General features: G+C 49.3%; 1 protein-coding gene across 1 annotated transcript in view; it reads right to left on the minus strand.

Moving 5' to 3' along the window:
• The window catches only part of LOC140409398 (collagen alpha-1(XXV) chain-like), a 595,770-nt gene extending 594,304 nt beyond the window's left edge, over positions 1 to 1,466 (minus strand). Inside the window, exons 1-2 of the mRNA XM_072497845.1 lie at positions 829 to 1,466; positions 408 to 477 (exon numbers count right to left, since the gene is read on the minus strand). Coding sequence (XP_072353946.1) covers positions 408 to 477; positions 829 to 1,182 — 424 coding nt within the window. The 5' untranslated portion in view covers positions 1,183 to 1,466. The remainder of the gene's footprint in view (positions 1 to 407; positions 478 to 828) is intronic.
• Between the last annotated feature and the right edge of the window lie 9,523 nt (positions 1,467 to 10,989).

Genomic DNA, 10,989 nt, shown 5'->3' on the forward strand with positions numbered 1-10,989 from the left:
GTGAGGGGCCAGGCCCTGCAGAGAGCCGGGTGTGAGTATGGCTTTTACTCGGGATACAGGCTGAGTGAGGTGCGGGATTCATTGAGAAAAGCGACAGAAACACAGTACACTGGAATAATTCTCAGCGTGATTTTTCTGCGGGGGGTCATTCTGTGTTATTAACGCCCAGGACAAGTTTCCAGTAGCAAATCTAAGAGCAGAACAAATGACTGCTGGCAATATTGGTGAGCAAATGTTTAACTCGTCCACTTATCACATCCGTGTTTACTTTAAACAGGTTAACGCCTCCGTTAAAATGGGAAGAGTTTACTCGCATGAATGAGTTAAGCGGTTGTCTGCTGACACTGAGCTGTGCTGGAGGATGGATTTTGGGATAAGGGTATTGCTGCACAGTGGAATCCACCTACCTGCAGGACAGTTACAGTCACTTGGCGCTTCTCTTGCTGCTCTGCGTTTCGCTGAGTCTTCGTAAGATCTCTGCAGGGAAACAAGACAAATGTCCACATTTCAGTGACAAATCAGCACCGTTAGACAACATCTTTGAAGGGCACGGGCGCGTCCTTATCCCTAGCCAGTTGCAGCACAGCCCGGGAGCTGAGTGCTCCGGGACAGGAGCTGGGGGACAGAGAGTGAAGTCTCAGTCTGCAGCACATTCCCCACTTGTTAGTTGCCGAAGGCAGTTTGCATTCACATTTTGCTCCGTGCTCGCTTTAAAAAAAAACACCGTGTCGCTTAAAATGGGAATAGCCCCCAAGTGCCCGCGGCGGGGTCATGCCTCAACCGGTAGGATCAACAGGAAAGCAGGCGATTGGGTTCAGCGGGCGCTACCTGGCTCAGAAGTTGTTCCACTCTCTCCTGGACGAGAAGTCTCATGCGATCTGCCGCTATACTGGGGGCCCGGTGAGGCAGGGTGTCCCCCTTCACAATCTCCAGGTCCAGTATCCTCTCCTCCAGCTGGGACGTTTTAACACTGAGGCTGATACAAAACGCCAGCGAGCCCACAGACAGCAGGAACCACAGGGCGTTTGACATTGTCCAGCAGCAGAGACTCCCCTGGGCAGCCAGAACCGGACTGGCAGTCACCCCCATCTCCTCAACCTGCTGCCTCCGCTTCGCACTTCGCTCTGTGGACATCTTCGGCATATTCCTTCCCCCAAAACCTCGCAAAGGACCAATCAGCATGGGAGATAGCCTCAGTTTCAGCAAGACGGGGCAAGGCGATCATTCATATATTCTCTCTCTCTTAAGTGGTGTCTCAACTGGTGTCTGCTCTCTGCTAAATCTGGCCAGATTCAGTGAATCAAAGGAGTGCTCTGACTTGTTGCTGTGCCGGCTGCTACCTGACTGTGTGTGTGTGCTGGCTGAGGAATGGGCTCAGTTCCCTGTCTGTCCACTCTCTCTCTCTCTCTGTGAGTACTGTGTGTGTGCGGATCCACTGCCCTGGTCTCGTTTGCCGCGTATTGACTGCAGATGGTAAATACGCCTTCAGTCCCCCACACCCCGTCCCAGCGCGATTTACATAATGCTGCTCAGATATGTAAACCTCCCGCCGCCTCTTGTGGGGGGAGCAGGGCACGGTGCTCCTGAGACCTGTCAACAATCCACACAAAAACCACCCTCAGTCACTATTCAGGGCTCAAACACTGGGGGAATGAAGGAGACGAGCACACCGAACATTTGTGTACAGCGGTTGGACCGCAATGCACTCATAATGTCACTCGTCCTTATATAGTTGAAATGAGAATAGGAGGTGACCTGTGATTACAGTCTGGAGACAGTGGCACTATATAACCACTGTCCTTCCCAATGGCACCGCACTGTATCCTTGAGGGACATGTACCTCAACAGAGTGACTCACTTTCACCTCCTCTGTAACAAAGAACATTGCGGATGCTGCAAACTCCAACAGCAAACTCTGCAAACACTCTGGAGGTCAGGCAGCGTCTGTGGAGAGAGGAGAATTCACGTTACAGGCCATTTGGATTGGATTTGTTTATTGTCACGTGTACCGAGGTACAGTGAAAAGTATTTTTCTGCCAGCAGCTCAACAGATCATTTAGTACATGGGAAGAAAAGGGAATAAAAGAAAATACATAATAGGGCAACACAAGGTACACAATGTAACTACATAAGCACCGGCATCGGGTGAAGCATATAGGGTGTAGTGTTAATGAGGTCAGTCCATAAGAGGGTCATTTAGGAGACTGGTAACAGAACATTTGTTCTTATGTGAGACCCATCACAAACGGGCAACCGGCCTGTAATGTTATATGTGTTATAATAAAATAAAAGCAAATTACTGCGGATGCTGGAATCTGAAAGAAAAAGCAGAAAATGCTGGAAAATCTCCTCTCTTCTGTCGAGAGAGAAACCAGAGCTGAGTCTGGATGTCTCTTTGTCAGAGCTGGATTGTCATCTGTATCTCTCCTCACAGACGCTGACTGACCTGCTGTGTGTTTTCAGCATTTTTCTGTTTCTCTCACCATTGGGAGGGTGTGGGTCAGGATTAATTAAGGTGAGCGCCTGAGTCAGTAAAAAGTCAGTTATGTCAGTCTAGATTCAGATTCTTTGATTTGATTTATTGTCAAGTGTGCAGAGGTATTGTTCTGTGTTCTGTCCAAGCAGGTCGTTCCATACATGAAAAAAAACATTGGGCATACATAACTGCACATTGGAAATACATAGCCACAGGCATCAGGTGAAGCATACAGGAGTGCAGTACCACTCAGTAGAGAAGATGTGTGAAGAGATCAGATTAGTCCATAAGAAGGTCATTCAGGAATTTGGTAGCAGCGGGGAAGAAGCTGTTTTTGAATCTGTTAGTGCGTGTTCTGAGACTTTTGTATCTCCTGCCCAATGGAAGAGGTTGGAAGAGAGAATAACCGGGTTGGGAGGGGTCTTTGATTATGCTGCCTGCTTTCCGAAGGCAGCGGGAGGTGTCGACAGAGTCAACGGATGGGAGGCGGGTTTGTGTGATGGACTGGGCTGTGTTCATGACTCTCTGTAGTTTCTTATGGTCTTGGGCCGAGCAGTTGCCATACCAGGCCGTGTTGCAGCCAGATAGGATGCTTTCTATGGTGCATCTGTAAAAATTGGTAAGAGTCAATGTGGACATGTTGAATTTCCTTAGTTTCCTGGGGAAGTATAAGCGCTGTTGTGCTTTCTTAGTTATAGCGTCGACGTGGGTGGACCAGGACAGATTGTTGGTGATGTGCACACCTGGGAATTTGAATTTTGAATCTCGGAATGTTATTATCACTGTTTAGTTACCCGTGCGCCCGGGTTCACCCTGTTATGAAGTCGTCAATCATCTGTGTACCCTTGCTGCTCACAACTGCAGGACCACCTTGCTCATGCCCCAGATACATTTTCAAAACCCTCAAAACAAAACACTTCAGGGAACAATATCCTTTGTTCAAATTGTAACATCTCCACTGTCCAGCCGCCTACCCCTCCTCCACTCCGCTCCAACAGCTATTCGGCCACAGGAGCTGCAAGTGACTTTGTGGTGGGCGGAATTATTCTTTAAATGTGATAAAGAGTTGTCGTCCCTCTGCCCCCCCGCCCCCCCCCCCCCCCCGCTCCCAAACGAATGCTGCTTAACAACAGGCCTATAATTCGACTAGCCAATGACTATTAGGACAAGCTGGAAATCGTGAACAGAAAATACTGGAGCTTCACAGGAGGTAGTCTATGAAGATAAGAGATTTGGCTATATATAACATTTGGCCTTGGTTTTCGGCGCGTGTTGTGCATTTTCAACGCTTTTGCTCCCAAAAAATAAGCTAGATTTAACTTTAAAAACCGCTGAGAGAATTTGAGAATCAGTATTGCGTGTGAATGAGTTGATGCTATAAAACACAGCACTAACATTAGTGGCAACATTTTTTTCAAAAAGATAACATTAACACAAAAAACAATTCAAGCTGCAGTAACAATTATTATTCGTTTTATTATTATATACTTATTAACATCTATCATAACATTTTCTGCAAAAGTTGATTGGTGGTCATTAATTCACTATATTCGTTGCCAATGGCACACTTTTTGGCATAATAGTGCTGATGTCGAAACATAACTCCGTCCGCTCTTTGTGGCTGGGTCATGCTGCTTCGAGACGATAGAGTTAAACATCTTGAACTAAGCCTATTCCGAGTGCTGGTTAGATGCTCTCTGCTGGGTTATGGGAGTGCGCTGCACAGTTCACCCTGAACGTCAGTGCCAGCCTTCCACGCGGGGTCTTACTGTGCAGAAAAATCCCGCAGATGGTTCCTGGGCTCATTGTTATCCAGCGACCCCTGCTGGACAGTGTGTGCACATCAGATGTGGAGAAGATTCGACTTGGCTTAAATAGCCAATCGGTACTCGGTGACCTCTTTGACAAGAGGCTTAAACATGGGTCATATCGGATTCGTCATCTATTATGTATATGGTTTGGTGCCTTCTGGAAAGAAAAGTTGGACAGGGTGTAAGAGTGGATGGCCGATCTGATATCGCCTCTTTTTACACCTTAGCTGGGGTACACATTTCTGGCTACTGTCCAGGCTGACCACATCTGACGAAGGTTTGCTTGGGTGACGGTCTACCAATGCTTGCAGAAGCAACCGAGAAGAGTCAGGGACAAAACGACAAAGGCAGCCTCATTGTGCCATCATTCTACTGTTCAGAGTGAAGATATCCAACCATCCCCACCCTCTCCACAGCCAGAGGCAGGTCAGGATATGTTGCGCACACATATGGAAATCGGTCAATCAATTCCGGGTGGTTGGCAACGATGGTTGGTAACAGTGGATCGGGAAAGAAAATGATGCCAGATGCGATGTGTTGCTGGTCAGGTTACTTGCGGGATAAATCTCTCTGATGTACCTGACGCTCTTAAGTTGATTAGCCCAGAAAGCATGTGTTCATTCTTTCAGATAGGTTCCACATGGATTCTGCAGTAATTTGAGCAGTCAATGCACGGTTTTCCCTCGTTTACTTCACTGTTCAAATGCTGCCAACACTATATTAGCAGGTGCAGTGGAATCATTCCAACAGCATGCACACTGGGTGGAGGACTTGAATTAAGTTCATACACTTTCAACTTCAGCGATGTGAATGACCACATGGCGTGATGTTATAATAGGTTTTAATTGCACTAGCACGCCACACGGATGTACAGTAATCCAGATCCCCTTTAAAATGGAAAGCTTTTAATTGCAATCCAAAACAAAATTCAATTCACAATTTGAAACCATTGTCAATGAGAATTATGTCATTGAAATGAATATCCTAGCTCGGTTCAGACTTTGAATACCTGCCCAAATGAACAGATCTGAGCCAGTCAAGAAATAAATCCGTTTATAAGATTAAACCTGACATTATTTTGTCAAAAAAAAGTCATTTTCTGTCAAATTGTGATTTTAGTTGAATATGAATTTGCAAAAGAAAAAAGGGTGATGCGTAATCATTGAAATTCAAAGGTATGGGAAACAGATCTAGGAATGCCCTCGTGAATATTAATCGAAATATTGCAGGCAAATTCATGTTTGCAAAGTATTTGAACATCAGGTTGTCCAGGACAATTATGATTTCTTTTTAGGTACAATTAACGATTAGATTTTAACCTATCAATATAAATCACATCCTATCCAGGTACTTCCAGTCCAGATTTTTTTCTCCCTTATTTATCATTAATCAATTCCATATTAAATTTACACCACAGTGAAATAAATAATGATATTCTTTATTAGTGTCACAAGTCGGCTTACATTAACACTGCAATAAAGTTACTGTGAAAAGCCCCTAGTCGCCACATTCCGGCGCCTGTTCGGGTTCACAGGAGAATTCAGAATGTCCAATTCACCTAACAGCACATCTTTCGTGTCCTTGTGGGAGGAAACCTGAGCACCCGGAGGAAACCCACGCAGGCACTGGAAGACCGTGCCGACTCCGCACAGGCAGTGACCCAAGCCGGGAATCAAACGCGGGGTCCTTGGCCCTGTGAAGCAACAGTGCTGCCGTGCCGCCACTGAGAAATTAACTGGGTTGATGTGAAGGAAGTGAGCACATCAAAAAGATGACACTTAATTGAGGCAAAATTTGAAGCATAGTTATTTTTCTGTTTAAATGTAGAGAATAAATTTCTCTGGGTGGCGAAGGTTCACTTAAAGCACACCAACACAAAAGTCTAATGCTGATCGAGCTTATTCTAAGCATCTGAGTGACACCTAGTGGTCAATATTGCAACTGCATGTGACTCCTCCGGCTTATTTCTATGGTGCCTTTTCCAGCAGTGGATGCTCTTTTACAGAAGTTGGACATGATTTAAAAAAATAAGATGGCATAAATTAAGGTTGCACTGCCTGGATCTTAGAAGTTTAAGGGATGATTTAATCAAATTATCCAACATATTAAGGAGAACTGATATGGCCGAGAGGCAATGGGCGGGATTCTTCGTTTCAGAAACTAAGAGTCGATGCTAGGACTGAATCGGTGGACTTCGACGACAACTAAATTAGCGCCGGTCCCGGATCAATCGGGATCCATTAATGGGCTAGCACCGGTGCCAATTGGAACATGATCGATACCAATGAAAAATGGTCTCCGATTCGCTCGGGTCGGGATTGTCACTCGAGAAGCTGCGCATTAGCACTCTACTCCCCACACCCACTCATCCCAGCCAACAAGATGGCAGCAAGGAGAGCAGCGCCCTGGTTTGTTGACGCTGAGCTGGAGACCCTGCTGGTCGCCCTGGAGGAGAGGCAGGCCACTCTGTTCCCCAGGGTGGGAAGGAGGCTGCCAGCAGCCACCGTACACCGGGCCTGGGTGCAAGTGGCAGAGGCCATGGGCCCCAGCGCCAGGACTGGCCAGCAGTGCAGGAAGAAGCTCCTCAGGGTGGCCAGTAGGTAGCATTGTGCCCCTGGCATCAACCTCTATCCCACATATCCACTGACAGTGTGCGCGCTCTCCATCACATGCCAGTACCTATACCAGCTGTCATGTCTGGGTGCCCTGGCCACAAAGGCCACAAGCTGCCCACCCCCTGTGCTGCCCATGTCCGACTGCCTAACACTGCGTGCTTTCCATATCCATCCCCCTCTCCAGAGAAGGTGGCGCACACTGCAGGGAGAGAGAGAAGACTGGAGTGGGAGTGCTGGGCCTGTGGCCCCTCACCACCACAGAGCAGTGGGCACGGGACCTGGTCAGTGGGCCAGGAGATGGGCAGTCGCCGAGGTGGAGGTCGGCATTGGGCAAGGAAACAAGACCCTACTGCATTGCAGTTTCCCATGGCATGCATGGCACAACCCCCACCACACCACACCACCCAACCCATGATCCAATCATGCGTCATGTCCTGTGTCTTGCAGGATCACCTGGCGATGAGGCGGGCCCTTCTGGTGTCCCCTGACCCCAACCCCAAGCAGATTTCAGGACAAGCAGGCGATGGATAGCGAAGAGAACCCCCTAACGCCAACCCGAGACACCCCGTAGCACCAGTCCAGGAACGACACCCAGAGACACCCACCTCGGTTGGGCACTTTAGTGAATAGGTGCTTGGGGCATTACAAACATCAAGGGTGCCTACCGATCCATCCCCCGACCACACTTCGGAAAATCGGACCATAAGACCGTATTCTTCTCCCGGCATACAAACAGAAACTTAAGTGGGAGAATCTGGTTAAGAAGGTCATGCAAGGACTTCCGGTGATGGTGATGTATGGAGCAGATGCACATCAGGTGGCTCTCCTCCAAAACATGAGATTTGTAGCATCTCACCCACAATTAAGAAAGGGAAAGAACAGAACTATCATGCCAACAAATGGGAGCTCAAGAGGCCGCAGAGATGGCAGGACCAGAGGAAAAGGCCACGAACATAGGGTGGGCGAGTTGGTGGACCCACGAGGCCCCTGGCCACCTCAGAGAGAGGGAGACCGATGACCCGAGCAATGGCCCCCCCATAAGGAAATGGATGGAAGACGTTCCTGACAAAGGTACTGATGGCGATGAGCGAGGCAATATAGGTGGAGATCCAGGTGGCGGCCAAGGTGGCAGTAGCGGAGGCGTTGGTTGCCATGCAGATAGCAATCGATGGACAGGGGAAGAAGGTGGAGGCGAGGGGAAGACAATCCTCAAACTGTAGAAGGCGTCGACAAACCAGAGCAACAGGATTGTCGAGATCAAAAGGTTGGAGCAACCCAAGGGAGCCTGAAGGGGAACGTCGAGGGCCAGGGGAATAGGTCCCGCCGCCAGAATATCCAGATCGTGAGCCTGCCAGAGGGGATCAAGGGCAGGGATCCGACAGGCTATGTGGCCTAAATGCTGGGCAACTTAGTTGAGAGGAACATCTTCCCCAACCTGCCGAAGATCGACAGAGCACACATCCCTCCGGCCGAAACCCTAAGCGGAGGAACAACCAAGGGCGATAATCGCGAAACTGCATCATTATCAGGATCGTGAGAGCATCCTGAGGTGGGTGAGGCAAAAGAAAGTGAGCAGGTGGGAAAGACATTAGGGCAGACCTGGCAAAGCGCAGGGCCCGAGTTCAGCCAGGTGAAATCGGCCCTGTACAGGAACAGAATGAAATTTGCAATGCTGTTCCCAGCCAGGCTCTGGATCACGTTCCAAAAGAAGGAACACAAATTCAACACCCGGCAGAGATGGACGCGTTTGTTTGGAAGAATGGCCTGGACAAGAGGCAGGCAAGGCAATGCTGAAGGCGAAGCAGAGGAGAAAGGAGCAAAAACAGAACTATGATGAACACACACTATGTTTGTGCGGGACTGTATTGCCTTGCTTTGATCAGAAAGATCAGATCACAGGGAAGGGTGAGGGCAACAGATTGCAGGAGAGGGTAAGGCATAGACAGAGGGAACGGTTAGTTAGTGGGTATGGGACAGGGGTACAACCAGCCCTGGGGGGGGGGGGGGGGGGGCACCACACCAGCGAGGAAAGCTAGCGCAGGAAGTATGATAGCAAGAGGGACCACGGCGCACCTCCCGGCAGGGAGAGAGTCCCTAGCAGGGGTCGGGGAACACAGGGACACAGAGGGAAAACATACGGGGAGACACAGGGCGGGGGGGACGGGGGGACAGGGGTGGTAAGGGATAGCAGGGAGAACGGGGGAAGAGGGAACTCAAGGGGAACATGAGAAGAAGAAAGGGATGGGTCTCAGATTGGTTTAAACAGGTCAGGAGCAGTGGGTCAGTGCAGACTCAGTGCAGACCGTTACAAGATGGCGCCGCAAGTAGCCAATTTGGAGGGCCCCCAAACAAAGGAAAACCCAGAATGCAGGGGCGCACCCAGGTGGCATACACATGTTGGTGGTAATGTTGGATGTCCATTGGACAATGGGAAACACCGGATAGCAGGGGCTTGGCCTCATGATGAGAACGGTGACCGTGGCCATTTTAGACGGCCCCGAACAAAAGGAACCCCCAGAATACAGGGGCGCATCCACCAGGCAAGAATGGTCCCGTAGAAATGGGGGACAAAAAGCCCCCACCAGGATTATCACCTGGAACATTAGGGGAGTTAACAGCCCAGTGAAAAGATCCAGAATCTTCGCTCATTTAAGGAGTTTGAAAAACGACAGTCTTCCTTTGGTTCCTGAGGGAGAAGGACTGACTATGGGTAAGGAAGGGCTGGATGGGACAGACGTAACATTCATGTTATGAGACAAGGGCTAGGGCGTAGCAATACTGATTAGTAAGAGGACGGTGTTTACACTGACAAGGATGGTTACGGACCAAGGGGGACGGTACATCATGGTCAGCGGTGTCCTAGACGGGGCACCGGTAGTCCTGGTAAATGCGTATGAGCCCAACTGGGACGACACGGATTTCATAATGTAGACTATGGTGGAAATCCCTGACATCGACACACACCAACTGATCATAGAAGGTGACTTTCACTGAGTACAGGACCCATTGACGGATCCAAAACGGGGAAAACGACAGGCACGGCAAGGCAACTGGGAGCATTCATGGAGCAGATTGGGGCAGTGGACCCATGGCGGTTCCTATACCCTGGTGGGAAGGAATTCCTATTCTCAAGATATCGACTTCTTTGCATTGGGAAAATTGGTGCTTCCAGAAATAGTCAGAGCGGAATACTCCACGATGGCCATCTCCGACCACGCTCCACATTACATGGATGTGAGGTTAGAGATTGGCCGTGCCCAATGCCCGCTTGAAGATTGGACACAGACCATGTTGGCCAACAAGGTCTTCTGCAAGAAAACATCACAGGCCACAGGCGAGTACATCACAAACAACCAGGAAGAGGAAGTCTCACCTTCCACATTCTGGGAGGCACTAAAGGCAGTGATTAGAGGAGAAATAATAGCCTACAAGGCTCGCAGAAACAGGGGAAGAGAGGACGGCTAGGCAACACCTGATTGACTCTGTCCTGGAGGTCAACAGAAAATACACTGAGGCCCAGATCGTAAAGCTTCTTGCAGAGAGGAAAAAGCGACAAATGGGCTTTAACCTGCTATCCACCAGGAAAGCAGTGCATCAACTACGCCAGGTACGGGGGACCTTTTATGAGCATGGAGACTAGGCCAGCCGCTGCTGGCTCACCAGCTGAGAAAGCAGGCAGCCACGAGGGAAATAACACAGGTAAAAGACAGCAGAAGTGAACTGGTAGCCGAACCAAAAAAAGTCAACCAAGCCTTTTGAGGCCTTCTACCGGGGACTGTACACCTGTACCCCAATGGGGACTCGGGGATCAAACGGTTCCTCGATGGACTGGACATGCCATCATGGGGACAAGAGGTGGAGGGAACTGGAAACACCATTAGGACTGGGAGAGGTCATGGAGAGCATTGACTCCATGCATGCGGGGAAAGCGCCGGGACCCAATGTGGGTTCTCTGTGGACTTTTATAAAAGATTTTCACCAATTCTGGCCCTGCACCTGCGGGAGATGTTCATAGGCTCGCTAGTGAGGGGCTCCCTGCCTTCTACGCTAATACAGGCCACTCAAAAAATGACAAAGGATCGATGGA

This window comes from Scyliorhinus torazame, chromosome 3 (genome assembly GCF_047496885.1).
Source record: "Scyliorhinus torazame isolate Kashiwa2021f chromosome 3, sScyTor2.1, whole genome shotgun sequence".
In the NCBI taxonomy this organism is placed as follows: domain Eukaryota; kingdom Metazoa; phylum Chordata; class Chondrichthyes; order Carcharhiniformes; family Scyliorhinidae; genus Scyliorhinus; species Scyliorhinus torazame.